Source organism: Pyrgilauda ruficollis, unplaced genomic scaffold (assembly GCF_017590135.1).
Source record: "Pyrgilauda ruficollis isolate IOZ18807 unplaced genomic scaffold, ASM1759013v1 scaffold4, whole genome shotgun sequence".
Lineage (NCBI taxonomy): Eukaryota > Metazoa > Chordata > Aves > Passeriformes > Passeridae > Pyrgilauda > Pyrgilauda ruficollis.
In genome coordinates this window covers 23,137,297-23,162,793 of record NW_024525489.1, presented here as the reverse complement: position 1 = coordinate 23,162,793, position 25,497 = coordinate 23,137,297, and the positions used below count along the sequence as shown (strand labels likewise).

The 25,497-nt window shown below is 45.4% G+C and overlaps 2 protein-coding genes across 4 annotated transcripts in view; one reads left to right on the top strand and one right to left on the bottom strand.

Moving 5' to 3' along the window:
• Positions 1–16,679, top strand: part of ATL2 (atlastin GTPase 2) — a 40,815-nt gene extending 24,136 nt beyond the window's left edge. For 2 of the 3 annotated variants that reach the window (XM_041476853.1, XM_041476855.1), the window contains 11 exons: positions 770–904; positions 2,540–2,644; positions 3,372–3,422; positions 5,542–5,598; positions 6,171–6,263; positions 6,524–6,662; positions 7,489–7,616; positions 9,790–9,846; positions 10,635–10,706; positions 12,430–12,861; positions 14,753–16,679. In XM_041476853.1, coding sequence (XP_041332787.1) covers positions 770–904; positions 2,540–2,644; positions 3,372–3,422; positions 5,542–5,598; positions 6,171–6,263; positions 6,524–6,662; positions 7,489–7,616; positions 9,790–9,846; positions 10,635–10,706; positions 12,430–12,861; positions 14,753–14,872 — 1,389 coding nt within the window. In that variant the 3' untranslated portion in view covers positions 14,873–16,679. Of the gene's footprint in view, positions 1–769; positions 905–2,539; positions 2,645–3,371; positions 3,423–5,541; positions 5,599–6,170; positions 6,264–6,523; positions 6,663–7,488; positions 7,617–9,789; positions 9,847–10,634; positions 10,707–12,429; positions 12,862–14,231 lie in introns of all 3 variants that reach the window. The other variant, XM_041476854.1, reaches the window with a different exon arrangement.
• A 1,931-nt stretch (positions 16,680–18,610) lies between these two features.
• EIF4A3 (eukaryotic translation initiation factor 4A3) lies at positions 18,611–25,178 on the bottom strand. The gene is made up of 12 exons (XM_041477199.1): positions 24,950–25,178; positions 24,700–24,772; positions 23,841–23,907; positions 22,927–22,989; positions 22,405–22,537; positions 21,654–21,734; positions 21,223–21,364; positions 20,316–20,454; positions 19,740–19,855; positions 19,142–19,249; positions 18,935–19,062; positions 18,611–18,808 (listed from the first exon to the last, which is right to left on the bottom strand). The coding sequence occupies exons 1-12, from the start codon at positions 25,113–25,115 to the stop codon at positions 18,792–18,794; spliced, it is 1,233 nt and encodes a 410-aa protein (XP_041333133.1). The 5' UTR covers positions 25,116–25,178; the 3' UTR covers positions 18,611–18,791.
• Positions 25,179–25,497: the final 319 nt, after the last annotated feature.

The following is a 25,497-nucleotide window of genomic DNA, read 5'->3' as shown; positions in this document are numbered from 1 at the left end:
ATGAGCTACATTTCTGGGTTAGATGTGCTCATATAATGGCTGGATTCTTGTGGGTGAGCTGCTGCTCTGCCCTGCCTATCCTTGAAGAGCTCATTACAATTCCATCAGCCAGGACTGTTAGCTGCCACCTGTACTTACCTCTCAGATAGCTTCTCAACTCTAATATGGTTGGGTTGATTGGTATCTATCAAAGTCTTACACTGACCTTTTCTCTGTAACTGACAAGTATAGCCTGTGAATCTTCTGGTCTTTGTCTATTCTCAGTGGCTTCTGCAAGGTGGCATTGGGAGTCTGGTACTGGCTTCTGTTAGTGTAGAGACTCAGATGCTTAGGCAGCTGCTAGTGAGGGGGAAGGGAGAGGATTAAGTTAAGATCAGGTGTTTTGTCTCTTACAGAGATTCCTGTGGCTGTTCCTGAGCTGAAATATCTGCCATTGTGTTTGAGCAGAGTTTTCTCAGCTGTGAGAGTGGAACTGGTGGACAAAACTGTGCTGTTCTCAATACCTCTGAGTGCTGGAGACTCAAAAACTGTGCACACTTATATTTCAGTGACTGAAAAGTTGTGCAGCCACTCAGATACCATGGGGTTGCTTTGTGGATGATCTTGAAACACAGCAGAGTAGCACTGTGTTTTAATATTTTGTGTAGTGTTGTCAGCTGGCTCTGAGGAAAGTGTAATAACAGTGTGGAAGTCTGCTAAAACATAGCATGTTAAAAAAAATAGAAAACTCCTCCTTGGTTTTACATAAGTTTTTCCTTTTGTTTTGTAGACTTCTCCTTGCTGGATAGGTGGAAACACCGAGCCATTGACCGGGTTTACATGGAGAGGTGGATGTGAACGGGAAACCACTGGCATTCAGATTTGGAGTGAAGTGTTTGTAATTGAAAAACCTAATGGAACAAAGGTGAGTGCTTAACTTACCTTGATTTACTCAGGGTTTCCCTTGCAGGAGTTGTAGGCTTCCTGGTTTGATTCTATGGTGGGTTGTTAATTTTTTTTTTTTTGGTTTGTTGTTTTTTGTTTTTTTAAAAAATGAAACAGAGGCTGTGGATGTGCCATCCGGGAGGTGTTCCTGGTCAGGTTCGGTGGGGCTCCAAGCAACCTGGTCTAGTGGAAGGTGTCCCTGCCTTTGGCAGAGGGATTGGAACAAGATGATCCTTAGAGGTCCCTTTCAGCCTGAACTGTTTTTGTCATTCTAAAACTTAAGTAGGATTTTTGCCTCTGTGTACACTTTTAATGTCATGGACTTCACGGTGGCTGTTTGAACACTGGGTGCTTTCCTTTGCCCTGAGCAGCTGTGTAACATGTCTGGAAACTGTTACAGTGTAAGGATGGAGACTGATTCTTACAACCCAGCAGAAAAAATCCACAATAGTCTCATTCTGAGAGTACTTTGTTTTGGCAAAGTCTACCCTGTCCAGGCTGATGGATGGGTTATCCTGGGAATGTTGTAAAACTGTAATGGCTATAAATACTGTCTACAGACAAATGCTGGGGGAAAAGCTCTGTAACGCACACTGTTCTTGGAAGGGTGAGAATATGTTCTAGCTTCTAGCTATGTTCTAGTAAAGTGTAGTGCATGGCTGTAAGTACCTCAGGGTCTGGAAGCTGGTCCTTCCATATTTCCAATTTTAGCAAGCAGTCTGTAAAAAAGGACTAAATGTAACAGTAGGGAAAAAAAGCACTAACTTGATTCTTCTTTAACTCTCAAGTCAGTTTAACTGCAAATTTTACTTGGAGGTGTTTATGCTGAAACAGAATCTTAATGTCATTAATAAATATTTACTCCACAACAGTGGTGATGATCTTGAACTGTTTGTGTTCTGAACCATTGGTTTTAGGTTTTTTTAATTTCAGACCCTTTGCATTTGCAAAGGAAACATATGATGCCCAATCTGTGGGACATGGATTTTAAAAATAGTGGCTTAGTGGTGTTTAACAAATTTCACAGCTAACCAAACATTTCTTTGGTTAAAAACCAGTTATGTAGTGTGAATCTGCTTATGCTTTGGGAACAAATCACTTGTTTTTGCTTGGCAGTGGGAAAGAGAATGGAAGTGTAGTAGATGCCAAAGATGGGAGTTGGACTGATAAACTTTTTTCATTAATATCGCTTCCTTCCTTGTCATTCCAGCAGACAGTATCAATTATCTTGTTTTCTGCTGACAATAATTATTTTAAGAGATATATATATGTATTTATAAGTAACCATGTTACTCTTAGCTCTAATGAACTATGCTAGATCTGCAGTTGAGGCTGATGTTCTTCCAGTGAAGGAGAGCTGTCAGTTAGTCTGCATGGCACCCCCACTGGGCCAAGGAGGGCTGTTTCTCTGGGAGAAGGTAGGCAGGCAAGGCCAGAGGCTTGAGGCAGGGCCCTCTGGCTGCTGCTCACTAAGCTCTGGGTGTGTGTAATCATGTGTGCAGGGAGCTGGCTGAGGTTCATCAGCAGGCATAGGGGCAGAGACTGACCCCAGTGGCCAGGAGTGTGAAAGTGTCCCTGATGTGGTTAACTGCTGCTGTTCTTTCAAACTCTGCAGGTTGCTGTACTACTCATGGATACCCAAGGTGCCTTTGATAGCCAATCCACTATCAAAGACTGTGCAACAGTTTTTGCCCTGAGCACCATGACGAGCTCTGTCCAGGTGAGAATATCCGTGCTGGCAAATAATGGCAGAACCCTCTATCCTGAATGTGCTCTATTGAGCCACACTTGGAAAGTTCACCTGCGTATCTTCCTCCAACTCTGATTTAAAATTCCACACTTTTTCTTATTTTCAGTGTGGTACATAAACTACCCAACTTGCTCAGTGGAATCAAGGTTATGCAAGGCCAGGCTGAGTTAAATTGCTGACAGAACTGGGAGATCCCCTTCCCCCCAAGATGTCAAAGTAGCAACTGCTTCTTTACAGATGTGTTACAGAATCTTTTTTAAGTCTGTAGGTACACTTTGGGGTGACATTATGCTGTGATCAGCCAAACTTAAAATTGCTGCTTCTGTTCAAGTGTCAGTTAAGCTCCTGAGAATTGTGCTATACTCAAAACTACTTCTAAGCTTGTGCCTTAGAAGTGCCAAAAGTGAGCAGGTTTTTGAGGAGTGACAAGTGGCTTTCTTCAGACATGCCACAACCTAAAGGGAACAGGAGTATGTAGAGCATTACTTCTGTCCTGTGGAGTTTGCTCTGGTAAATAATTTTTGAATAAGGAGGTGACTTTTATTTGAGATGTGTTCTGTGACATGTTTCTGCTTGCTGACTTTTGGGTAGATACACTTTTGCTGGAGGAAACAAAACTACTCAATATGTGAAAGAGACTACATGAATGTAAGATGGTGGTTTCATGTGACACTGTAACTCTGACTGTCTCTTGCAGGTATACAACTTGTCTCAGAATATTCAGGAAGATGACCTTCAACACTTGCAGGTAGGAATATGGTGAATTTATGTTAAACTGTACTGATAGTCTTGACAATGTTCTAGAAGTTACTATCCATGTAACTGACTTGGGAGATTCATGTAGTTTGTTGCTTCATGTAGAACACTGAATTTGACCTGATACTAAAACTGGTACAGTCTATAAAAACTGTGTTTACATCAACTCTATGATGCTTCTGCTGTGCCAGTGCAGAGGTAAAATAGTACAGGCTTCTAATCTGGCTGATTCTTTTAGAGTCTGTTCTCTGTATTGCAAGTTCTGAAACTCCTGAAAAAATGAGAAATTAAAATGATTTATGGAAATCCTTAATGGTGAAATTCCAGTGTTTCACTTTTTTCCTAAAATAGGAAAATGGATGTTATTTCATAACCAGTTTGTAAGGAAGTGTTGGAGTTTGGGTCAGGCCAGAGTTTTCTGCCCAGAAGCCATCTCTGTTTTTCAGCTGAGAAACTTCTTCAGAGTTTTATTCTGCTTAGAAATTAAAGCAGGAGAATGTCTTCTCTTCACCATGGGGTTTTTATCCTCTAATGCAACATCGTGGTTAAAGGCCACTGAATTATGGCTTCATGAGAATGGTGCAAGAACCTTATCTCCTTAACTTAAAACCTGCAGCTTTAGAGAATAGCTTGTGTATTACCAAATGCCAAGGCCATGACCTTGTCACAGCTTAAAATTGTTCTGTGTGTGTTCAATGCTGCAACAGACTGGCTGCCAGTGCTGGAAGTAAAAGAGCACTAACTAAAAGTAGTCTTATGAAGCTGTTCTCAATTAGCATGGCTGTATCACTGGGCCTATACCCCCCACACCCCAAAAAAACCCAACCAAGCAGTGAAAACAAAAAAATCTGTAGGTAATTACTTGAAAGCCAGGCTTCCCTGAAGATTTTGGTCCTTTAACCGGCTCATTGTAATCTGAATAAAGCAATCTGTCTCTGTTCTACTGGAGGGTGAGATTTGAAGGAAAGAAGGGAAGAGAAGGATAAGTGCCAGCACTGGGTAGGGGACACCCATGCATTTAAAGTTGCAGCAGGGAATCATGATCTGAGGGAAGGAAATTCTGAATTTCTGTTTTAACAGGAATTTATGTAATTGTGAAATACTGTTAGTCTCTGACTGCCTTTTGCATTTAGCAGGGAAGTGAATGAGGTAAAGAGTTTCGGTCAAAGACACGAGACTCTTGTGGATGCTTGGCCATTTCACAGCTGTTTTAGCTCAGGGTGACAAGGGCTTGGAAGTTAAGCTGTGTTAAATTAGTCTTGTAAGTTCCCAGGTGCTCTTTTGATCAACACCAGAGCTGTCCTTTGAGCCATAATCTACCTGAGACCCTCCCGGAGTTAGTTTAATGCAGAGTAATGATTGCTGGTACTGGAGAGTTCTGGTGTGCTTCTGTCATCTTGACCTGCGGTATCTGTAAGGAGGCTGGCATGGATCCCTGCCAGTATTGACCTGTGCTGAAGCAGCCAGCACAGTCCCTCATTCCTGTTCTTGTGGTGGCTTGGCCTGCTCAGGCCAGCAAGGAATGCTGCTGCAGGTGTTAAAGATGGTGAAAATAGTCAGGGGAGGACTGCTGATATTTGCCTTTATACTGGAGGGAAGGAACAATTATTAGTTAAGGTCATGAGGTGAAGCAGAGATCTGAGAAGCTGCTGAACTTGGCTTGTATTTAAATGTCTGATATATTGGCTAGAGCCAAGTTCCCTGGGATTTCCAGGAATAAACCTTTTGTGGGAAGTAAGGGGCAAATGTTAGACAGGCTTAGCTTCTTAGCCTAGGAAGCAAGTGTTGGAAGCTGACTTGGTGAGAAATGCAGCCAGCTTTTCTCTGAGAATAGCCCACAAGCCACCCACTTAAAACTGCAGTGTGTTGACAGTTCAGGAATGGCACTGTGAAGCCTGTGGGAATCATGTCTCCTACCTGAATCTTATTGAGGGTTAGTATACTCATTATTGAGGTTTGTTTGCCATTCTCAACCTATAGTAAGATATAAAATTGAAACCTATAGTAAACTATAAGATTGAATACTTTATTTTTAAAGGCATAATAGAATATTTCACAGCAGAAACATGTGTTTTCTGTGTAGCACATCCTTACACTGTTCTTTCTCTCAGTTGTTTACAGAATATGGAAGATTAGCTATGGAAGAAATCTACCAAAAGCCGTTTCAGGTAACTATGTGTTAAATGGATTTAAGCAGTTGAATGTGTAGAAAATGAGCTCAGGATAATTTCTGCAGATAAATTAGTTGGGCTGAAGGTAACCAGTTCTTTGCAAGACTAATTTTCCTTCAGTATTGCCACATGGCTTTGCAAAAACCCAATGGAAAAGTGCTGAAGAGGATCACATTTTGGGGAAGTATAGCTTTTTGCTTGAGTTATAAGGCATAAAAGGAATCAAAATGTCAGGTGATATGCAGGTGTTAATGAGAAAAATTTCTTCTATATTATTCTGAGATATGGTTGGTCCTTGCTGGTGGGAGATGGTTCTGAGGAAGGGTCCTGTTTGGTGGAGTTCTGTTTAGTTGGTTTTTTAAACAAGCAAACACTTGCACCACAGAAGTACAAGGCTGCTACATTTAGAGCAGCCAGATATACCAGAAAACTTACATAGTATCCTTGCTTGTAATCTATAATATATTTAGTTTTAGAGCAGCCAAATACTTAAAATAATCACACATGTTAGAATTTTTGACCTTAGAAATTATTCAAACCATTCACTGCTGTTGTTCTTCCTGTTGCAGACATTAATGTTCTTAATTAGAGACTGGAGTTATCCTTATGAACATGCATATGGCTTGGAAGGAGGAAAAAAGTTCCTAGAGAAAAGGTTGCAGGTAAGTTGTCTCCAGTAGTCCTGTTCTGATCTTCTATGTGACACTTTGCTGTCAAGACAATGATGCATCATGAGCTGGCTCCATGTGCTAATAAAATACATCTGTGGTGTTTCTACTTACAGGCAAAGTTTACATTATTAGGTTCAGAAATAAAAGCTTAAACACAGTTTTGTGCTCTTAGTACTTTTAAGATGATGGTTAATCTCGACTTCAGTATTGTAGAACTGGTAGCAGTTCTTAATGCCTTTTTTTTCCTTCAGGTAAAGCAAAACCAACATGAAGAGCTACAGAATGTAAGGAAGCATATTCACTCCTGTTTCAGTAATCTTGGGTGTTTCCTGTTGCCCCACCCTGGTCTTAAAGTTGCAACAAATCCAAATTTTGATGGGAGATTGAATGGTAGGAAGCTTTTAATTTTGTGTTTCTTGATTCAGATCACTGAGTTTGTTTTTGTATATGATGGAAGTCAAGCACTGTAATGGTTAGCTATTGAAATGCCTGACTGGAAAATACCAGGCTAAAAGGTGAAGCTGCAGAATTTAGAAATGTGCATTGTGTGCTCTTTTTAGTGGTTGAAAAGTAGAGGAACTAAGCAGGGAGAGGGAATGGATGTCTTTGTGTGTAGCTGTTCATTGTAATCTGATAACTTGAGACATGCTTAAAGGTCATTAAATAGAGATTCCAAAGATAACTAAGGGCTCCAGAGGGCAGAATTCCCAAGATAAAAGACTTAACTTTTTGGAAAGGCTTTTCTCTAAGAACTTGCTGAACCACAGGTCAGCTCTGAAATGGCTGAAATAAAAGCCATAGGGTTCTGCTACTGCAGAATGAGAGGCAGTCAGGATTCCTCCAATGGATGCGTGTCCCCCAACGGAGGGAATGCGTCAGAATGGCAGAGGCTATAAAAGTGAGTTGCAGTGGTGGGATGCTGAGGGCACACACCTGTGAGGTCATTGTGCATTGGTGTGATTGGGGAAATGCACTTAAAATATTAAAAGGACAGTGGAACCTTGTTCTCCCAGTCTGGAGTTAAGATGGGTAGATTAAGAGTAGGTGGAACTTACTGAAGCTATATTATGTATATAAGCCTTTAAATACCTTAAAAAGGCAGTTCAGAGTTGTGATGCTGTGGATTTAGAAGGATTGTGGGCTATCAGTGTTCCTTTAAGAGATACAAGATTGAAAACTAACCACCTTTTTCTTGAAATTGATTGAATTTTACTAGATATAGATGAGGATTTTAAGAATGAACTGCGGAATTTGATACCATTACTGCTTGCCCCTGAAAACTTGGTAGAAAAAGAGATTAGTGGATCCAAGGTGACCTGTAGAGATCTTGTAGAATACTTCAAGGTAAGCAAACTCATACTAATTATTTCTGTTAATAGCTTAAAAGACAGTATTCTAATTTTAGGCCATGTTGTTCCCAGAGAAGATAAGATATCTAGGCTGACACTCGTTGATCAGCTCACTTTTATTTTCACTTCATTACTCTGACTTTCCAGAACTGGCACACTACTTCCTAACAGTACAGCTCTTTGCAAGCTACTGTTAGCAAAATTTGTGGGTTGGTGGCTTTTATTTTCCTCTCTGTGAGTAGGCTGAAATAGCTCAAGCTTTATTAGATTATTTTTTTGAAATCCCAGTTGGTGGGTTTTTGTTTGGTTTTTTTTTTTTTGTTTTGTTTTTTTTTGGTTTTTTTTTTTGTTTTGGTTATTTTGAATTAAAGTAGGTCTCATGTAGTTTTTACAGATAGAAAAACAGCTCTTAAACTGCTAGGTATGCAGTGAAAATTTCAGATACTCCCTTCTGGATTTTTAACATGCAAAGAAGATGCTTTCTAAACACTTGCATGTGTAGCACCACTGTGCTCTGAAATATTTATGTAGGATACTCACAGCTGTTAGTCTTGAGCTTTTTTGGTATCATGGTGACACCAGCAGAAATGTGATAACATAATCTCTGCATCACCAGGGATTGGTCTGGTGTGTGTAGCCTTATTTTTTTTTTAATTGGAAGGACAGTTGGCTTGGTGGGAATGATGCCACTGTCTCCTCAAGACAGAAACTTTGCATTGCTACTTTTGGGGTAGAAAAGTTAGGCTGATGTTATGAAACAGACTATGCAAGGAAGGAATTTGAGACCAGAGCTCATTTAACTTCACTTGTACAACAAAGTAACTTTTTGAAGGAAAGACATGGTATGGGATGCAGAAGTGGTGGCTGTTCTGGCAAGTGTAAAATCAGCACGGGAGCGCAGAGGTTCACTCTCTGTTTACGTGGTTGCACGCTGCTTTTTGCTCCAGTTTTTCTCTGGTAGGACCCACTCAGGTACAGTGCAGGGAGTGCATGTTCAGCAGCAGTTTAGAAAGGACTGCATCCTAAAAACCCAAGTGTAAAACTTCTACTGGAAAGCTGATTGGCATCCTGTGTCCAGTCAGGAAGCAGTGCTGTGGGGTGCTGCAGAAATGCCATGCTTATGTAACTAAAGAGGACTGCTCCCTTGGGACTATGCATCTGAAGCTGAGATTGTGAGGCCTGAGTTGGAAACTGTAGGGCTTTACTTGGAGGAAATAGCTACAGTAGCAAGGAGGGTATCAAGGGAACAGAGTCCTGTATAACTCTGTAGGTTTTTGTAGGTTGTTCTGCAACCTAGAGCATTGAGTACATGGGGACCCTGATAACCTTGTTCTCTCCTCCTTGGAGCAAAAAATCCTCAGGCCTGGGGCTTGCAGACAGGGCAGGGAGGGAAGGCAGCAGTGGTGTGAGGACAGACCCCCCTCAAGAGGCTGAGAGTGGCCTTGCTGGTGTAACTTGCACAGCTTGTCCAGAGCACTGGAATGGCTGCTGCTGCCTGCTGTGCCCCACTTCCCTGTCCCCAGGAGCTGTGCCATGGGCCAGCTTGTGGGGGCTGGACAAGAAATGAAGTTTGTGTTCTCTTCCAGCCCCCTGAAACCCTGGGGAAAGAAAGGACACCTGAGGATAAGTGGGGTGGGGCACAGTGGGATAGGCTGCCTGCTTAGCTTCTGGGAGTGTATTGTCTGCTCAGCTCTGTCTGTAAAAAGTGCCTTGATGTGTTTTCTTTCCTCCTACACCTCAGTAGATCAAGGCATGTGGGGAAATGTAAGTATTGGTACTCCCAGCACTGGGGTTAGTTTGGGCAGACCTCTTGCCAGAAGGGCTGGGATAGTCATCTCCACTCTTCTGTTATGGGTGAGGATTCCCTGTCTAGCAAAGACCTTATGCATCTGAGGGAGTAGAAACCTGCTGTCAAAACCTGTCACGTCTTGGGACAGTGGTGATGTCTTCTCAGGGTGCTCTGCTGCCCTGCTGGGCCGCAGTCTCAGGCATAGGAAAGTGAAGGGGAAAAAATTGCCAGACTTCTGTGAGGAAAATTGCATAATTTAGTATTTAGCACTATTACAGAGAAATAATCTGAGCTCTGTCTTTGTATCGTCCCTCATTTCTTACTCTTCTTAAACATAAATGTTTAGAAAAATAAATCTTTCTTTCCTCCTCCCATTTAGGCTTACATTAAAATCTATCAAGGAGAGGAGCTACCTCATCCGAAATCTATGCTGCAGGTATTTTATTTTCTTTCAAATAATCTGATTAGATGATGTGTGTTTTATAAGTTCTTTGCAACTGAGGAATCATGACTGCTGTGGGCCTGAGTCTCCCCCCCACCCCCAGTTATAGTTCTGGAAGGATCTGTGTACTTTGAAAGCCACCTGAACTGTGATGGTTGGGTACTTTCCCCTCAGTTTCATCAACCAAATGAAATTAAATCAACCAAATAGAGCTGGGGTCTGTCTGGTTGATTGGGTTTTTTAGCTCCTGTACTCTCTAAGCATTAGTTTCCTGTAATTTGCTGTTTGGCTGGGAGATATCCAGAAAATTACATCTTGCAGCTTTAACTACATTAATTGTCCCTGACGTGACACAGGTAGAAAATAAGATTTAAATTCTTAACAAACTTGACAATTACAATTGATACCAAAACTGTACATCTGTAACGTAGAAATAATCCCAGCTTCCTTCTTTCCTCTCTGGTACTGGAAGTAATCCAGTGCCAGAATTAAAATATAATAGTTTAGTGACCCTTATGTGTTTTTTAACAGTAGAGCATTCAGAAGAGATTGCTCATGATGAAAAGCCTGTATGAGCAAGCTGAGGTTTGTTTGCAGCTGGGCTAGAAAGCTGAAGAAAGGCAGCAATGTGTTTTAATGTATATTGCTAAACTTCACTTACTTTTGTGTGGCCTTTTCCTGGCCATCAGGAACTCTGGAGGTTTTGGGGGTATGTTTGGAGTGCAGTGCTGTGTAAAACCTGGGAATGCTGTGAATGACAAAGGATGCTCCATGTTTTCTAGGCAACAGCTGAGGCGAACAATCTTGCTGCTGTGGCAGGAGCAAAAGACTTATATAGCAAAGGCATGGAGCAGGTATGATGGCACAACCTTTCCTAAACACCTATGTGCAATTACAGGCCTTCAGCTTCCATGTTGTCCTCTGTGTGTGAGGGAAGGTAACTTCAGTGGGGGAAGGTAACTCAGGGCCAGGACTTGTGTGTTTTCTGCACTCTGCTCTGAGCTTGGGTGTGTGATGCTGGGGAGGTATGAGAACGGAGGTGTTGGCAGGATTCCCACCTGTTAGTTCCCTCTATGGCTCTTGACAGGCATCTCAAAATCCTGTGACATGAAATGCACAAACAGGTGAGCAGACATTTGTTGTGTCAGGGTTGCACAGGGATGGAATTCTAGTTCTGTAGTCTCATGCTTCTGAATTGTGGCCATTCATTAGCTGTAAAATGCAAGCATTGAAGTGATTTAAAAATTTAAACAAACCCCTTGCAATACAAGAATTACTTTGAAAAACCTGTGTCTGTAATTTCCCACTTGCTTCTTCTCTTGAAGATAGTGATCTTCTATGATTCTAAGCTGAATGCTGGATGGATTTCATACTTTAATTTAGTGGTATGCAAGGTTTTTTCATAGGAAATTCTGGAAACCATTACATGTCTCGTAAAGCGTAACAGGACTGTGCTTATTGTGAAGCTGTACAACCAGAAAGACCAGCAGGTGTGAGAACATGCTACAAACATAGCTCCCCATTAATTAGGCTAATTGTGGTCTTAATTGCTGAAGTAGCTGTTTTGAGATTAAAGTAAGACCCTAGTGCTAGTGGCAGACAAGCCAGTTCCATTTGTTAGCAGGCTGTTTGGACAACGTTCTGCTGGTTTAAAGGAACTCCTCTATTTCCATTTTGGAAAATGTCTTGAAATAGTAAATGTGTTGTTTATAATAAGTGCCAAGTCTGCCTTCCAAACTTGAATCTTCAGTGGTTGTTGAGATACTGTAGCTGCAAGGTTCCTAACTTGGAGCAGGGAATAAACAGAAACAGATGTTCTTTTAAACAGACTTTGTTTCCATAGTAATGTTCCCCAGTACTGTATATTTTTATAATCACTGTAGAGATATGCACAAATTATGGAATAGTTTTTTATCCAGATGTCTCATATGATGTTCTTGATCTGACACAGCCCTGAAACTTCTATTTTTAAGAACATAAGTGGGAACTCTTTGGATTTAAAACTCGATTATGTAAAGGTAGTTCTTGCTGCAGCTTCTGAGTTGTCCTCATGAACTGAAGCCCTCCTTTGCTGACTGTGCATAACCAAAATACTGTCCCACTAATGACCTGAAACGTAAGGAACAACAGGTGCAGTGTCACAGAGTATAAGAAAACAGTGCCAGTTATTTGTGTGGTGGCCTCTTGATCCCTCAGTAGCTCCTGGTGTTTAACATGCTCTGGGCAATGTGAAAAAACTGTTCTGAAGGATGAGACTGATAGGCATTTTCCAGGGGGTTTTGGTGGATGTGGAGGACTTCATTCTGGGAAGAAGCAGGGGTGTGTGTGTGGCTGTTGCCCTGTCCTTCTGGGCTTGCCTGAATAGAGCAGTGGAAGGATGAGTTCAGTCCTGTGCTGTGGGTCTGGTTGGACAGGTGAGGCTCCTGCCCTGCCAGGATCCAAAATACCTTTGCCTGCTTCACTGGATGGGCCTGGGGCTCACAGAGCCACGGGAGCTGCAGGGGCAGCGAGGGGCAGGCGCTCTCTGTGCAGCAGCAGACGCTCAGGCTGTGATTCCATATATCTGTTGTCCCACAGGTGTGTGGGGGAGATAAGCCTTACATTGCCCCGTCGGACCTCGAGCAGAAGCACCAGGATTTCCGAGAGAGCGCCATCCGGCAGTTCCGCTCTGTCAAGAAGATGGGAGGGGAGGAGTTCTGCCGGCGCTACCAGGAGCAACTGGAAGTGGAAATCGAAGAGATCTATGCAAACTTTGTGAAGCACAACGATGGCAAAAACATCTTTTATGCTGCTCGTACCCCTGCCACTCTATTTGCAGTCATGTTTGCCATGTACATAATCTCAGGACTGACTGGGTTCCTTGGCATGAACTCCATAGCTGCCCTGTGTAATCTCGTGCTGGGGATGGCTCTTATATCGTTTTGTACTTGGGCATACGTTAAGTACTCTGGGGAATTCAGAGAAGTTGGAACAGCCATTGATCAGATCGCTGAAGCTATATGGGAACAGGTTGGTATCTGTTTTTATTGCAAAATCTTGCTGTCGTGAGCAGACAAATCAAACAGTTTCTGTTCAGTGCTGAGAGGGAAAAGCTGGTCTAGACCTAATAGAGAATGCTAGTGCTGCCAAAGGGAAAATCTGCTCAGTAGTGTGACTGCTCTCTTCAGGAACAGATGCTGCACACAAGGAATGTTAACTAAGCTTAGGATATTATCAAAGAAGTGCTACTTAAGGTGCAGAAGGTTACTTAGATGGTAAAGGGGACTCTTCAAAACTCCCTTTCCTTATTCAGAGCAAGGAATTGATTAGTCCTTGGAGAGAACTGGCTGAGTGATGGCTTTCAGCAGCTGCTGCCAGAGGGTGCACAGCAGGTTTTGTCCATCAGGGAGACTTGTGCTGTCTGTGACAGCTTCAGTGGGTGCAGCTGCTGTTTGCAAGGAATACTCAACAAATTCCTGAAAGAAAAGATGTGAGTGTAAGGACAGTAGAGCTGGAGGAGGAAACTTTCTGTGTAGAGATTTTGCTGCCTGAACTCAGTTGACACAGTGGTGCCAGTAAGGTCAATGTAGAGAATTCCTGACAAGTAGTTTGTGGAGCATTCTGACTAGCTCTGTCCAGTGCCTGCAGAAGGGAAGCACTTTGCTGCTGTTGTTACTGGAAATAAAGGGTGCACTGAGCTTATCTGGGGTGACATTAAAGTGTGTCCTGCGAGGCATGAGCAGATAACTAACTGGAGCCTTCTGCACAGACGCGTGCTTCCACAGCTGGAAAATTCCTGTGTTCAAGGCTGATCCTAGGCACTGGTACACTAGGCCTATCTGAGCAACCTGCTGAGGGTCCCAGTCAGGTTGTGAGTTACACTAGAGCAGAAAAAGTGGATTCTTAAAAATAGGGAAATGAGCATCAGTAAATAAATCAGTAACTAAATCTGGAGTTAGCACCACTCACTAGTGGTTAAAATTGAGGCTCTCCAGTACTGCTGGAGCTGCTGCTGCAGGATACCCCAAGCACAGAAGGCTTTGATTTGGCTGCTGCCTTCTTGGGAGGGGGAGAGCTTTGGCTTATGCTGGCAGGAGCTTGCCATTTGTGGGCTGGAGGAAGGTGGTCTCCAAAAGACCTCAGAAGTGTTGCTGTTAGAGCTGCACGTCACCAGTAACATGCAAAGCACTGCAAGTCCTGTCTGAGTCACTCTGATTAAATACTCATTCTTGCTGTTGATTTTTCTGAATCTCTGCCTTTCTTTTCCCTCCTTGCTTCAGAGGAATCCCAGGAAGGTGAGAAGTTACTGGCAATCAGGTTTTTTTTGTTTTTCTGAACTTGATTGAGTTTCTGCTGTGTTGTGAGAGCCGTTTTTCCTAACAGCTGAATTCGTGTTTTAGGTGTTTTCCAAACTCTTTGAAGTCCTTAGACGCCGAACGGTTCGTCGTGCTCTTACATCAGTGCCGCGACAGCGACTCTCATCCAACAATAACAAGAAGAAAAACTAGCCAGTATTTTTAACTTTCTTTCTGTATCTGAAGTGTTCACACTTACACATATAGGACAATAAGCTGGACCGTCTGGGCCGGTCTGCATAAATGCTGTAACCATACCAGACTGATGCTGCATATGGGGTATGGAATTGCACATCCATCTTCTAGGAACTGTAAAGTGGTTTGAATTCAGTGAAATACTGCTGTGTAGGAGGGGTATCACTTGTGTCCATAGCATGTGACTGCTTTAACCTCATTACTCTAGCAGCAAAATTCATTTCTCTTTCAGTTCATGCCTCTTTGTGTCAGACTTCATCATTCTAAGTTTTTTTCATGATTTCAAGTCTCATCTCTTTATATGATTTTATATCTTATTTTCCTTGGTTCCCTCATTTTCTTGTTTCTTTTGCACATTTCTCATTCCACAGGTGTTGAAGCCCATGAGTGATAATTTGATGGAGGATCATATGAGGCAGTCTGTAAAAAACTCTATCAAAGCAGGCCTGACCGAGCAGGTGGCTCACCATGCCAGACTAAAGACAGACTGACAGTTCGTCTCCTCTTCAACTCTGCCCTTTTCATCCTAGACATGCTTGCTGTACCATGAGAACTCGATAATAATAAAAAATAAATAAAAATAAACCAAAGTTTACAATCAACTGTAGAAGTAGTTTAGTGTGATTGGCTTCACAGATTGCTGCCATCACCGGGGAAGAGTTACATTTGTCAGTGCTCAGCTTCTCAGACAAACTGGTGCCATGGAGCCCGCTGGGGTGGGAGGGAGTGGCTCAGTTTTACCTAGTCCTGCTGCCCCGTGTTTGGGGGAGGGAGGGGGAGCTTCCCCAGCGTTGTGAGTCCGTGCAGGCTCTGGCTTACGGGGGGAACCTGTCCCCTGCAGCAGCTGACTTCAGGGAAGTGTCATGGTCAGCCCCTCTCCAGCTGTGCTCTCCCCCGATGTCCCCAGCTCGGCACCGCCCTCGCCAGCTGCCGCGAGTGTTTTGTGCGCGGCCGGTGGAGCCATCGGAGCAGCCACTCCATTGCAACGCGTCTCTTGCTTTCTTGCCTTTTACCAGTGTTACACAGATGCATGTGCTGGTTCCCCACGCAGAACTGGGGTGTCAGGGAGGCAGTGGCTCAGCACGGAGGGTGTCTTGCCTTGAACTCGCAGACCTGGTCCCGAGGGAGGTGCATATCGGAACTGAGCTGTCTTTTTCTGCAGTTTAGCCTTCATGTATATAATATTGCCATTAATTCTACTGGGGAAGAAATTCCATCCAAAAATGTTGCCTACAGCTACCAAGCAATGAGTTAGGATTGTCTGTACAGTGTGTTTAGTTTTTATTTTTTAAGAAATCACAGATAGGGCATGTATATGAAATATAAATATATAAATACGATTTTGTATCAAAGTTTTGTAGTTTATGGCAAAACCTGGTTCTGTGGTAGCTAAGTGCAGTTCCTGTAAAGGAATGTTTGTGGCTCATGTAAATGTGTGAATGCATCAACAATTTGAAGTTTTTTGATATATTTGTGATATTTACCTGCCTTGAGCACTGCAATCTCTCACCCCCTTGGAAAAATCAATGGGAATGTTTGTTGTGAAACTCTTGTCTTCTGTTGCATTTTAAAGTTATTTCCTGTAATTTATTTTCAGTACATGATTAAAATCAGTTGTGTATATATGAAATGAAATCCGTGCTTATTTTTAAAAGATGTTCAAGTATTGTATTCTACTACATAAACTATGTCAAATACTTATCCTGACAATTATATGAACAGATTTGTTCTATTGTACTTCATAGCTTTCTATTGAAGCCGATGTTCCTCTCATGCTTGTCTCTGGAAGGTGACCTCTGTCCAGCTCATACCCCCTCCCTGTATAGAAAAACCTCCTGCTGTTCTTAAGCACGCTTTTGACTTGTGGAGTTGCTTGTCAGATTCTGCCCTCCAACAATTGTATCACTCTGAAATCTTGTTACTGGCTTTACTTTCATTCTTGGCTAAATCAGTATCAACTGTGTGGAGTGTAAAGGCAGCTAAACAATTAATTGCTGTAGTTTCAGCTGGAAATGGCTGTGTGCAATAGCTGGGTTTTTTGCATTCCTAAATGGTAACAATTTTCATCAACATTTGAGCTTTAACATCTCCCCTCTCTTGAGTGAGGGAAATCATCTGTCTAGGACTAAAGCAATTGCACTGTGACTTTTGCACTGCAAAGAACTGCTGGGGAGTGGTGGTTACCTGCCCTCTGCAGGTGAGGGCTCAGCTCCAGGGGAATGATGCTAAAGATGAGGTAGGAATGTCGCATTTTATGATATCTCAACCTGTACAGATTAAATACTGTTATTCAAACAAGCCCGTGCTTTGGTGATTAATCTCTTACTAACCACGAGTCACACGGGGGCTCGCAGGGCCACGCCTGCCCTCGCTGCTCGTGGTCTCAGGAAGGTGCAGGTCAGATTTGAGGCTGTGCCCTGCGGAGATGGCAAAAACAGAACTCTTCCCAGCACGTGGACAACTAGTTGGGAGGCTTTGTACGGCTCCTTCAGGGTTTGTGGGGGCAGAGTTCCTGAACGCTGTGCCACCAAGTCGCAGCATGAATGCAAAATCCCCTCGAGCTTGTGGGAGGGATTGAAGGTAGGGAAGGGGAGGGGTCAAGATGACTTTTAATCAGGTCTGGGAAACGGCTGTGTCCTTGTTCGGCCGAGTTAACTGTTAGCTCCATCTCACCCTTCCCTGGAAGAGGGTACTCCATTCTGTGGGCACAGAGGTCAAAGTGGCACGGACTGGAATGGGACCTGTGGTCCCAGGGGCTGCACGTTTGGAATAGCAGCAGCCTGGAGTGAGGTTGTGTCACTTGAACAGCGAGCTGGATTCAGCCAGCAAGTAGGGTAAGGGGCCTTGGAGCCAGGTGTGGGAGCAGCTCTAGGTCACACCTATTTTGGCATGAGGGACAAGGTCTGGGCTGATTTGGAGGGTGTGGGGCTCCATTTTCACGTGTGACTCCCCCTGTGGGGGCAAGAGAGGCTCCGCAAGGGCCAGCTGAGGACAGACTTGAGTCTCAAGGCCAGCTACTGAGGACAGCCACAGTGGGGATGTGCAAAGGTGGGCTGACCCAGCGGCTGCAGTGCAGCTGGCTGTGTCCATCTGCTGGTTACTGGAGCAGACTGGTGATCCTGAGGCTGGATACTGGAGGAGCTGAGCCTCCTTGCCCAGTTCCTGGAAGGATCCAGAGCCTGTATGTGTATTGTCCCCAACAGCCCTTTCTGGTGACCAGGTGGAGGGGCAAGGTGAGGGTGTTGGTGCTGTTGTGCCAGTGCTGAACACTGTCCAGGATGGATGAGTGAGCACATTCCATGTGTGTGCCCGGTGGGAATGCTGGCTCAGCCTTGCTGCTGAGGTTGTAGTAGCCTCACCTCCATGGGCAACCCGTTACAATCAGTATTCCTATTAGAACAAGCTTAGCACTTCTCAACTTCTGTCTGTGTACTGTTAAGATCAGGTTGGTGCATGGAGCGGGTTCCTCAGGGAACTGAGGAGTTTCACAGGGCTTTAAAGAAGCTGACAGCTGCTTTCTCTACCCTGGCTATTCCACTGCTACTCAGGAAAGGAGTTCTGAGAGCTGATCCAGGCCTTGCTTGCCCTGTCCTCCCTGAGCATGCAAAAAGCCAAATTTAGCAGGAAAAGCATAGAGAAGATGGTGACTGACCCTGGCCAACTCCTGCCTCACACAGGAACACGGCAGAGCAAGGTAGGAAAGCTACATGGAAGATCCTACAGCTGGGAAAGTACAATATCATGCCAGAGAGAGACACAGGAGCAGAGGTGACAGAGCAGATGTAACGAGGTACAGCAGCAGAAAGTGGTGGAGAAGGTTACAAGACAGGATACTTGCTCATTCTGTTCTGGAAGCGTGTGCCCAAGTTCCTTGGGATGGGTAATCCTCATCTGGAGCAGTACGTGGGGTGATTTCTGGCTCCAGAAAGACGTAAGCAGCAGGAAATTTCTGGCTATCTCCTAACTTAATTTTCCTACAGCAGACTAGGGCCAGGCCACAGATTTTTCCTGTAGATGTCTGATCCATGAAGGTTAAGTTAAGGAAACTAAAAGTACATCAGGTGGCGTGGCACAACAATAACAAAAGGGTAGAGAACAGGAAGCCCTGTGTTCTACGAATCCAGATATGGGGAGTGCCCAGTGTTTTGTTTCATTACGCTAGCCAAGTACAGCAGTATCTCAAAACACCCTGCCTGTTACTGTGCTGGGTTAAAGTAATTAAGCACAGGTTATGGTAAAACTTCCTTTTTAATTGAAAAACATGGGTGGGAGTACAGACAATATTTACACAAGTTCTCAAGTGCAGCTCAACTCAAGAACATATGACCAAAAATATGATAAAAGGATGTGGGTCCAAAACAGAATTATGGAGGGTACCAAACAGTACAACTTCCTGCTAACCACGGACCTTCAGATCAGATCAGCAACTGAAACGAGAGAAAAGGAAAGAATGAAAAGCATTAACTGAGCGTGTGGAGAGCCCCAGCCCAGCGGGACAGCACAGCACTGCTGCCCCCGGGCTCTCCCCAGAAGATGGGCCAGGCAGCACGCACCGTTCATGGGCATCTCGTCGATCTGGGTGGAGTAGTACTGCTCGATGTCCCGCAGGATGCGGATGTCGTCGTTCTTCACAAAGTTGATGGCGACGCCTTTCCGGCCGTACCTGCCCGAGCGGCCGATTCTGCAGAGGGAAGAGGGAATGGAGCCACTGTGGGAAGACCTCCCCCAGCCCCAGTGGCCCGTGGGAAGCCCCAGCCTACCTGTGTATGTAGAGCTCTCTGTTGTTGGGCAGGTCGTAGTTAATGATCAGCGACACCTGAGGCACATCCAGGCCTCGAGCCCAAACGTCTGTGGAAATAAGAACTCGGCTGCAAAGAGAAGGGCACAGTTAGGACTTTTCTGGGAACCCTCAGTCTCCAGCACAGAGCATGCCCTGCTATTCCACGCTCTCCCCTCCCCACAGCACATCAGCAGCATCCACACTCCTGCTGCACAGAAAGCTGTCCCTTGCACTATTACCAAACTTCAGCCAAGACAGGACCAACACAGCTTGGATCTTTCAGAAGGAATAATGCTCCCAAGTGTTTGAAATACTGAGGATGGAGCACGAACATTTTTCCTTGAATTTTAAATGCACAAACTCCCAACATCTTCAGCAAAATAGAACAGACTAATTCTACACCAGAGGTATGAGTATCCCTCCTTGGAAAATTGCACGCTCTCAACCCTTCCACACCACAGGAGATAGATGGAAATCAGAGTTCTCCTTAACCTGAGCTGAACAAAGCCCTGAGACAGAGGCATTAGGGTTTCCCTGCCCTGAGCACCGATCTAAGCAACATTATCTGGGGCATTTACCTTGCGCCAGATCTGAACTCTTTCATGATGGACTCTCTCTCCTTTTGGGGCATGTCCCCATGCATGGAGGAAACTGTGAAGTTGGCTTCCCTCATCTTCTCTGTGAGCCAGTCGACCTGTGAACACAGCCTGGGTTAGCTCTTGGCTCAGACAGCCAAACACAGCAGCTGAGCTCCAGAATGATTGCTGAGATGAGCTGGTATGGCCTGAGAGACACTTCCACAGGCATTCTGAGACTAAGAGAAGTAAATAATCCTTACAAAGCATCAGCTGTATGATACAGGGCTCCACAAGCCCTGAAAGGAAAGGAATTAAGAGCATTTATTCAGGAAGTGTGTGTTTGCTCCAGAAATTATAAGCAGTTAGATTGAACATATTCTTACTTCTCTAAAAAAGCAATTCCTGTCAGCTGTATCAGGTCTGCCTCTGTTGTTTTAAGTTAGGCACATCCCAAAGGTTTAACCTATGGTCCTACTGAACTATTTCCAAATGGGGGAGCAACCAGACCTCTTAACTAATCCAGCATTGTTTGAGTCACCCTCAGGAAGCACCATGCCCCTCTGATGGCCCCTGTACCTTTCTCTTGGTGTTACAAAAGATGACAGCCTGGGTGATGGTCAGTGTGTCATAGAGATCACACAAGGTATCAAACTTCCACTCTTCCCTCTCCACAGCCACGAAAAACTGTTTGATTCCTTCGAGAGTCAACTCATCACTGCAGGGAAGAACACAACAAGCAGTTAGAAGGGCTGGGTGTGCTTCACCAGAGACCACCCCTCTGCCCCATGTGCTGTGGGTTGCTGGTTCCAGATGGAATCCAAGTTGTTCTAGAAAGTCCTGGGAAAACTCAGCTTTAAGAAGGGCCCTGAACATGACCCGTTCAGCAGAAACTGGAACTGCTCTGCTCCAGCCAGACAGCTCCATTTCTGTTCTCATCATTTTTACATTCCAGCTTCTTGACAAGAGACTGAATTCTTCACACTCAAGAAGCTCAAATGTACTAAATGGGGCATGTAGGCAAGAGGGAGACTCCTCCCAAGTCCCAGTGCACAAGGACCCGTGACACCACCAGATGTAAACTGTGCCTCCAAAAAAACTCTGCCAGGGATCAGTTGGCTAAAGGGGTTTTTTGCCTGTATGTAATAGGAAATTTTAACAGGAAGCTTAAAAAATCCTCTGGGGGAGCCCAGGAATTGGATAAGTGTGAAGGATAGATTTCCGTGAGGAGACTGCTATCCATGGGGAGAATGAGGGGACAAGCCAGGCTGAGCAGCAGCACACAGAACTGGACAAGGAAAAAGTCAGAGAGATAAGTCAGCCCCTGCTGGGAAACAGGACATGAGCACATCTGTAACACTCAGGAACGATGAGAAGGAACACAAGAGACTCCCTGTACATTTAAATCAGTTAACACTGTGAACTGCCCAGGGCTGGACCAACCCTATTCCCAGAGACCCTGTTCTCTCCAAGGAAACTCACTGACCGTTTCACCAGGATGCGGATGGGGTCTGTCATGAATTTGTTGGTCATTTCCAAGATTTCATGCGGCAAAGTGGCGCTGATCAGAACCACCTGTGTGGCTGGAGGCAGGTATCTGTACACATCGTAAATCTGCTCCTTGAAGCCTGCAGTGCAAGTCAAGCCACACAGAACAGTTAGCACATTCTTCTCCCAAATATCCTCCTTTTTCACAGTCTGATCTGGAATTCAGTACTGGGTCTATACTACAGGATGAACACAAATGTGTGAATCAGTAACATCAGACAAGGCCTGTTGTGTAGCTTAACCTACTACAGCCTATAACTGACTGTAATAGTCTAATTTTTTAAACTTTAACTTTTTAGAAGTGGGCCTGCCAGCTGGGACACCCTAGAATCTCAAAGAAGCAAGGAGAAAGGGAGGCAAATGTTTTACCTTTATTGAGCATTTCATCTGCTTCATCCAAAACCAGCATTTTGATGGCACGAGTTCTTAGACTTCTGCGGCGAATCATATCTGTAAGATTTCACTTTGTGAGATGAGAATACTCTGAAAGCAAGTGAGCCTGGGCATTTTGGTGGAGGAGGGACAGATGTGAGAAACACAAAATGCCAGGTGACCTTTATGTCAACAGAATCCACAAATCCTGTGTGAGTCAGCCCAGCTCGGCAGCTGCTAATTTTTGGTGTTTCTTTTTTTCCACTTGTGGGGACCAGTTCATGTTCTCCCAGTGACAGGAGCTTGTCTAAGTGCTGTGTGTTTCTCAGACACCCAGAAGATGGGAGCTTGAAGGCCAACACTCCCCCTGTGGTAACTGCCACGAGCAGTAAATGTTAAACTCTTCATGCAGCGGAGTCAGAAGGTACCAGCTGCAAGTACACCTGATTTAACAAAGATGAGCAACCATCAGGACATAGAAAATGTGGGCCTAATTTTGGCATTCATGTAGGCCTGGCTCCTATCCCCTTGAAGATTCAGGGACTGTAATACTTTCTCCTTTTCACAAAGCCACCACATAAAGTCACCTCAACAACGGAAAGCAAAGCATAAACAGAGGAAATGAAAAACCATCACCACTGATTTCCCCTTAGTCTTTTCCAGGCACAACAGCACTAAATTGTTACCTTGTTACACTTCACCTCAATGTTACATTAAGGGAGTTACAATGCATGTCAGATTTCCTTACCGAACACCCGGCCCGGAGTGCCAGCCACAACATGCTGCCCATAATCCAGTTTGCGGATGTCCTCGCCCACGTTGGTGCCCCCGATGCAGGCGTGGCACTGCACGTTCATGTAGTCTCCCAGGGCGAGAAGGCCCTGTGTGGGTACAAAGGAATGGGTTCATTGCCCCAGCTCTGCCCAGGCTGCACTTGTCAGGAGAGGCTGGTCTGTGCAGCCACGCTGTGGGGTTTTTAAAGAGATGTCAGCACAAGGAGGAAGAAGGATTTTTTTAATGTCTGTTACCCAAACCTCCACAACGGCAGGCCTTAAAAACTCAGCTAGGGCTGTGCAAAACCTCAGACTGCCAAAGTAATGACTACAATGCTGAGGAGCAAACGGCCCTGTATCAGGTCATACTTTTGTTATTTCCCTCAGGAAATGAAAGAAAAAGTGGAAGCTGTGCTTTGAGCCCTGCTAGAGAAACACCAGAGCACTGGCCCCAGGCCTTGCCAGTGCTTTCCAGACAAGGACTGAAATGCTCCTACCTTCTGGATCTGCACAGCCAGCTCCCGAGTTGGTGCCAGGATCAAGGCTTGGGTCTCGCGAACCTGGTTAAAGCAGGGAATCACATGGAAGTTAATCACAGGCCAGAGAGCCGGGCATGCAAGAGGTGATGGATCTCACAGAATCAAAGCTGTGAAATGTCACAGCTGAAGGATTTAGCACAGAATTTTGTGCTAAAAAAAAAAAAAGGTGTACATTTCTTGCTAAATAGAACCAAATTTCAAGTCTTTCAGTTCTGTGTGTTTGGTTCAGATAAACACCTTGCATTGCTCAAGGACTCCAAGACAAAGTTCTGAGGTGTCACCTCTAAAAGTATTACGAGCACTTCACAGAAATAAATCAAAAGCTGTCCTATCCACTTAAAACATGCAACTTTAATTTTTATGTCCCCAGACAGTGACAGATGAGTAACAATCCCAGCCCAATGAAAACCACCCTTTTATTCAACTGCATCTGCACATCCAAGTTAAACCCCAAAACTACTGGATGGACACGATGTAAGAGCAAACAGCTGTCAGTCAAAAACCTAGGTTTGATTCTGTGCAATGTGTGGCACTTGTTCAGATAGGCTGATGATGCTATTAGGTTTGTCTGAAGACAATTCTGCTTGCTGAGAGATTAACTTAGCCCTAACAGGTGAAAGAGGTCTGCTGTTAAAGACAACTTTATCATTACAAGACATCCTCTGAACTTATTCTGCCAGACTGGCTTTAACAGTTAAATTGTTACAGAGTCTGGTGAAGTTCTCAGTCAGAATTCTGTCTGAGGTTCACTGCCCGTAATCAAAAGATTTCAAAGTAAAACTTCATTTATTCACTCTTAAAGAACACACTTTTATGATGAAAACCAGTGGTTTAGTAAAAATTATTTTCAGCATGTGCTGCTCTGAGATTACCTGTATATCCAGGCATTGCAGAACAGATATGGAGAATGTTGCTGTCTTCCCTGTTCCCGACTGTGACCTGAGAAACAGATGTTTGGTGAATACTCTGCATGTCTGGGCCAACAGCACAGCAATTTCAACGCATTCCACCCCTCTGCTCTCTCCCACCTGCCACTGCAAAGACCTCAACAGTGCCAGCAAAGGTTTGTTATGGTCAGAGCGTGATGGGCTGTCAAGCAGCCTTAAGAACTGCAATATCAGGGACAGAACAGCCCAGGGTCCCCAGCTCTGGCACCTCCACTCCTTATCAGACCAGCAGTTTAACTTTCTGCCATCTGACACACATACACATTTTTCCAAGTAAATAACAGAGAAGCCAATGCAATTTGTAAGGCCAGTAATTTGCACTAGTGACCAAGAAAGGATTTTTTCAGTGGGATGCATATCCTTCTTGTCTCTAAGACGTATTTTTTACAGTAACTAAACCTAATAAACTTTGGCCTTAACTGGCAGAGAACCACAGCAAGTTCGGCAATTTCACTGTTTGCGTGTCACACCATAAAACCACAGAGCAGATTGAATTGGAAGGGAATTAAACAACATCCAGCTCCATCCCCCACCCTACCATGGGAAGGAACACCTCCCACTAGACCAGGCTGCCCAGAGCCCCATCCAGCCTGGCTTTGAGCAGTTCCAGGGATGGGACATCCACAGCTGCTCTGGCCAACCTGTCCCCGTGTCCCACCAATTTCAGGTCATTCCCCACACCCTGCCAGGCACCAGCCCAGGCCCACGGGTGGCCGATCCCGTTTTCAGCCTCAAGGCAGGGAATGTGCCCGACATGCCCCGCCCCACCCCCGGCCGCACTCACTGGGCGATCACGTCCCTGCCCTTGATGATCTGCTTGATGGCTCGCTGCTGGATGGCCGACGGCTTCTCGAACCCTGCGGGGGCCAAGGGACACCGTCAGGCCAGGCCCCGCCGCCGGCCGCAGGGCGCAGGCGCGACTGGGCCACATCCGGGCCCTGCCGCGGCCCACGAACCCCTCCTGGCCCTCGGCCTGTGCCCCTGCCCCGCGGCCCCGGCCCCGCGGCCCTTCCCCCTCCGTGCCCGCCGCCCACCGTAGGCGTAGATGCCGCGCAGCAGGTCCTCCCGCAGGCCCATGGTGTCGAAGGTGGGCGTCACGTCCACCTCCTCGCTCGTCTCGAACTCCACCTTGGTCATGTCCTCCTCCTTCATGAGGCGCTTCCGCGCCGAGCCGCCCGCAGACCCCGCGGACCCCGCCATGGCCGCGCCGCCGCCGCACAACGCCCGCCGCGCGCGCCCCGCTCCGCCACTGCGCCTGCGCGGAGGGCGGAGCGCGAGCGGCGCGGGGCACGTCGCGCGCGTGCGCCTGCGCGGGGCGCGCGCACGGGAGCACGGGAAGGCCGAGGCTCGGCGGGGCCCTGTGGGATCAGCCGGCCCGGCTGGGGCTGGAGTGCCTCCGGAGAGGGGGAAGCCGTGGGCTCCCTTCCCTCAGCAGCCCGCTCCACTGCCCCGCCGCGCTCAGTGCAAAGAACTTGTTCCTCATGCTGAGGTGGAACTTCGTGTTGTAGTTTATGGCCATTGCTCCTCGTCCTGCCGCTGGGCGCCACTGGAAAGAGCCTGGCAAAATCCTCTTGGCTTTGAG

What these genes read in the sequence shown, in the direction of transcription:
- EIF4A3 (XM_041477199.1), bottom strand. Translation starts at nt 25,115, where the DNA reads ATGGCGGGGTCCGCGGGGTCTGCGGGCGGCTCGGCGCGGAAGCGCCTC. An exon ending in ATCCGCATCCTGGTGAAACG is followed by an intron (nt 20,455 to 21,222) that starts GTCAGTGAGTTT and finishes TCTTCCCTGCAG; the next exon opens with TGATGAGTTGACTCTCGAAG. An exon ending in AGAGAGCTCTACATACACAG is followed by an intron (nt 19,063 to 19,141) that starts GTAGGCTGGGGC and finishes TTCCCTCTGCAG; the next exon opens with AATCGGCCGCTCGGGCAGGT.